Below are 4,574 nucleotides of genomic sequence, written 5' to 3' on the forward strand. Positions count from 1 at the left end.
CAGGAGCCGTCGGGGTTCATTTTTGGAAAATTCGGTTTTCGGTTTTACCTGTACGGAAAGCTATTCCCCGCGGGCGAGCGGTGAGAGTTTGCTCCGCCAGCCTAGGTGTGCAGGACTGGGTGGAGGCCGCCGAAGGTCGGTGTTGAGGGGTCGGGGCGAGGAAAAGGTAGAGAGGCAGAGTCCAGGATTGGGTAGGGGGGCCAGGAGCGGGGCGGGGCGCGCAGCTGGCAAATACAGGCGACGCTCGAGGCCGCCGCCAGGCCCTGCATCCCGGCCGCCGGCGCGTCCCTATTGAGCGGGCCACTTGGCTTGCGCTGCGGCGGCGGCGGCGGCGGCGGCGGCCGAGGCTGCGGGCTGCAGAAACTGTCCAGAGAGCGGCACGCTCAGGATGGGCGCGATGGTCGCCGTCGTCCGGCTCAGCGAGAGAGGCTGGTGCGTGGCCATGAGCGCCGCCGACTGCACGGTCCCGGGCGGCCGCAGGAAGGGCTGCGCCGCGCCGCCGCCCCCGCTTCCCCCGGTGCCCCCCGTTACCCCGGCGCCCCCAGCGCCCGCCGCCGAGCCCCCGGGCGCCGCAGGGCCCCCACCGATGATGTTCTCGATGCTGAACGACGGTCGCGCACTCGGCTCGGACTTAATGAGGGACGCCGTGGTGCCCGCGGCGCCCGCCGTGCCGGCGGCGGCCGCGGCGGCGCCCAAGCTGTTGAGCTGCAGCTGCAGGCCCGGGCCGAGTTGCGAGCCGAAGGCTGCGGCTTTGCGGCCCAGCTCGCCCGAGGGCAGCAGCGGCACGGCGGGCGGCAGCACGGGCGCCACAGGCGGCAGCGCGTACGGGTACTGGAGCGCCGCGGCGGCGGCCGCGGCTGCCGCGGCAGCCGGGTGCGAGTAGGCGCCGGCCGCGGCCGCGGGGTGCAGGCCGTAGGGGCGGCCGTAGGGCCCCGCGGCGCCGGCCGCCGCCGCCAGGCTGTAGGCGCCGAAGCTCTGCATCATGAGCGCCGTCTGCTCACGCAGGTGCTCCTGCTGGTGGCGCTTGAAGCGTTTCCGGCGCCGCAGGAAGCTGCCGTTGTCGAACATGTCCTCGGACTGCGGGTCCAGGGTCCAGTAGTTGCCCTTGCCTGGGTTCCCAGGTTCACGGGGGATCTTGACGAAGCAGTCGTTGAGCGAGAGATTGTGGCGGATGCTGTTCTGCCAGGCGGGGAACTTCTCCCGGTAGTACGGGAAACGGTTGCTGATGAACTCGCAGATGCCGCTCAGGGTCAGCTTCTTCTGCGGGCTCTGCAGGATAGCCATAGTGATGAGCGCGATGTACGAGTAGGGCGGCTTCACCAGGCTGTTCTTGGGCTTGCTCGGGGCCAGGCCGCCCGCCGCACCGCTGCCCGAGCCAGGCCCGCCACCGCTCCCGCCGCCCTCCTCGCCGCCAACGCCGCCCTTGCAGCCGTCGCCCTCGGACGCGCCCGCCTCGCCCCCTGGCCCGGCCCCGGCTCCAGCGGCCTCCTTGGGCAGTGCCAGGGGCTGCTGGTGCGGCGGCTGAGGCTGCCCATGGTGGGGTGCCGCCGGCGTCACCTCGTCCGCCTCGTCCAGGCGCAGCTCGGGCGGCCCCGTGGGGCTGTCGCAGCCCGCGTCGCTGTCTTTCTCCTCCAGCCCGTCGTCGCCCTCGCCCACCACATCGATGTCCACGTCCTCGGCCGTCAGCACCGTCTGGCCGGACATGTCGCTGGCGCTGCCGCCGCCGGAGAGGGTCATCCCTCCTCGGGGTTGGTGGCGGCGGCGGGGAAGGAGCGGCGCGCGATGGGCGTCTTCGGGGGCTGCCGCCGACCTCAGGAAAGGGGTTTGGGGCGCCCCCGAAAGATGGGGGATTGGGAGAGGGGAGGGGGGCGTAGGTGGTTCGGGGCCCTCCCGGCTGGGCTCACACGCGGCGGCCCGGCATCGCGCGGCGCGGGGTCTGCCGTCTGCCCGCCGCGGCAGCGCTCCGCAAACTCTAGCTGTCCCTGGCGCTCGGTACTAGGCGCTTGCTGCCGCTGCCGCTCCCGGCCCCGGCGGCTTCTCCACGCCGCGCCCCCTCACTTCGCCCGCCTTCCTCGGCCTCTGGCCCGGGCGTGGGGAGCAGGAGCGGTGCAGGCGGGCGCGGGACGCCGGGCGCCGAGCAGCTCGGGAGGGCGCGGGCCGGGGCAACGGGGGGAGGGGGTGTCAGGGACGCCGAAGCCCCCGTAGTCGAAAGTCGCGTTTTAAGGACTGGCTTGATAGATTACTTTCTACTTAAAGATCCAGCGGGAGGCGGGGCCACGTGACCGTGCGTGACGTCAGGGCCGCCGCGGAGCCGGCCAAACTCAAGTTGGTTGAGAGAATTGTCAACAAAGGGACGAGGGACGCGCAACTCTGCGCTACGCCGTGCGCCACCATCCCGCGGGTTCCGAGGGCGCCCCGGTCCGCCCCGGGACCCCACCCTGGGCTGGAGCCCGGCGCGGGGGTCGAGGGAGCCTGTGGGTGTGAGTGCGGGTGGGTGCGTGTGAGCGAGTGAGGGTGTGGGCCTGCCAGCGTCCGCCGAACCCCGCGGCTCTGCTGCCCTGCCCTCCCCGCCCCCTCTCCCTTCTGCCCCCCTTTGCCAAAGCTCCCTAGGCAGGGACTGGGCGTAGAATATAGACAGGATTCCCATCCCCCCCCCTTTTTTTTTTTTTTAAGAAAAACTTAGTAGTCTCTGTTTTGTTTTTGGTTATTTTTGGGTTTTGTTTGATTTCGTTTTAGCTCTAAAGAATAAGGGCTGCGCCCCGGCTCTGTCTTGCTAATTAGACTTAAGAGCCCCTCCTGCCTCAGTGCTTAGTCGGCGGAGACACCGACTGAGGGGAGCCGCTCCTCCCGCTAAAGTCAAACCACCCAGGCCTTCCTTCTTTTTCCCAGTTCGTTGTGGGCGTGTGTGTGTGTGTGTATTTTCCCCCCCGTTCGGCCACAACAGCATCAGTTGGGGTTCCCCAAGGTCAGAAAATGGCTATTGATTAATCTATTAGAATAGTTGCAGAGAGAAATTTAAAAGACGTAAAATAACAGGGAACCTATAAATAAAGAAGCCGCAACTAGCTGCTCGGAGTTGTTAAACGACTTAGCATGTGAAAAAGTCCGAAATGAGGCGCTGGGGAAGGAGCCGGGAATGGCAGCGGCCTGGGTAAGTCGAGTGGGGCCGGGAAGAGGCGTCGGGCCTCTAGGTTAGACGCCGCACCCAGGATGGGATGGCAGACAAGGCGGGGAGCGGTCGGTGTGACTTCCCAGGCGCCCGGACCCAGCCTCCTAGGAGTGGGGGCGGCCTCGAGCTTGTCATCATACTAGGCTCTCATTGCTGTGAACTAACTTGGATTCTTTACTCTTAGGGAACAGACAAACCCTCCAAGATTTAACTTCCTCAGAAACCAGCAGCAGAGCAGGTGGAGGAGGAGGCGAGGATGTGCCAGCACGCACCGAGTTTCTTTGGCAAGGAAAGTCAGTGATGGTAGGAAAGACTGTGGGCATTTAACTGGGATGGAGCGCGGGGTGGGGCACAAACCGACCCCGGGTGCGTTGCATTGCTGGGGCGCGTGGACCTCGCACTTCATGGTGCTCCTGACCTGGTGAATCCGCGATGCGCCGCCTCTTCCCTCCCGCATTTTTAGGCAGCCTCCTTTCGAGCCGCGAGTGCCTAGCGAGTGTGGCAGGCTCTTAGAACACAAGCCCAGTCTGGCCGCTGAGGCCTGCGAGGAGAATGCGGGCCTCACCAGAGGAAGGAGCATAAGAGGAAATGGTCCGAGAGGAAATAGTGAAATATTTACAAAAGACACTAGGAATCTGATATATTTCCTGGCAGACAGTAGTACTACTGATTCCCTGTCTGTGCCTCTCTCACCTACGACCCCCCCCCACCTTTCCTTAGCCTACACATACACACACACCCCCTTAGCCTAGACACACACGTAAACTTGCTTCATTATAGGCAGTGAGAAACACAGATTGACTTTAATTTTCATTAATTTCCCGGATAAAACACTAGCACATTGGATCGTCACTTCGCAGGATGTTTCTGGTTGAAGCTGAGGCAGTTACTCCATCTTGAGACGCCCACGAAACTCCAAGGTTTTATCTAAATGATATCCCGCTTGCACCCGACCCTAAAATGCATCTGAGTTCATTTCCGCAGCTGCACCGCTTTGTGGTCCGCAGGCTCCGAAGGCTTACAATACCATCTAGACAGCTTCCCGCGAATCCGACCGGAGCTGGCTGCCCAGCGCCCGCTGGCAGCGGAGGTCCCGGCTGCAACTGTCCCAGTAACCCAATAATTACAAAAGGAAGGTCGGAAGGACACGAAAAAGAAACCGAAATTCACAAATTCCTTTTGCTCAGCTTCGGTTGTCCAGCCCCAGAGGCAGAGGCAGGCCGCAGCAGGAGCCCCACCGCAGCCTAGGAGGCTGTGCCCGCGTGGACACCGGCACGTGTGTGTGTGTGTGTGTGTGTGTGTGTGTGTGCGTGTGCGTGTGCGCGCGCGGGAGAGTGGCGGCTCCAAGGCCTGCCCTCCGCAGTCTTCTTGAAGTATTCTCCAAATGAGCCTAATTTCGATTTCT

The 4,574-nt window shown here is 64.2% G+C and overlaps 1 protein-coding gene and 1 long non-coding RNA gene across 2 annotated transcripts; one reads left to right on the forward strand and one right to left on the reverse strand.

Moving 5' to 3' along the window:
* Positions 1–288: 288 nt before the first annotated feature.
* FOXD3 (forkhead box D3) lies at positions 289–1,737 on the reverse strand. Its single transcript, XM_057704310.1, has one exon. The coding sequence runs from the start codon at positions 1,735–1,737 to the stop codon at positions 289–291; it is 1,449 nt and encodes a 482-aa protein (XP_057560293.1).
* Positions 1,738–3,103: 1,366 nt separating this feature from the next.
* Positions 3,104–4,095, forward strand: LOC130858170 (uncharacterized). The gene is made up of 3 exons (XR_009055011.1): positions 3,104–3,151; positions 3,354–3,472; positions 4,007–4,095. It is a non-coding gene; the product is annotated as an uncharacterized LOC130858170 (long non-coding RNA).
* The last annotated feature ends 479 nt before the right edge of the window (positions 4,096–4,574 follow it).

This window comes from Hippopotamus amphibius, chromosome 1 (assembly GCF_030028045.1).
Source record: "Hippopotamus amphibius kiboko isolate mHipAmp2 chromosome 1, mHipAmp2.hap2, whole genome shotgun sequence".
Classification (NCBI taxonomy): domain Eukaryota; kingdom Metazoa; phylum Chordata; class Mammalia; order Artiodactyla; family Hippopotamidae; genus Hippopotamus; species Hippopotamus amphibius.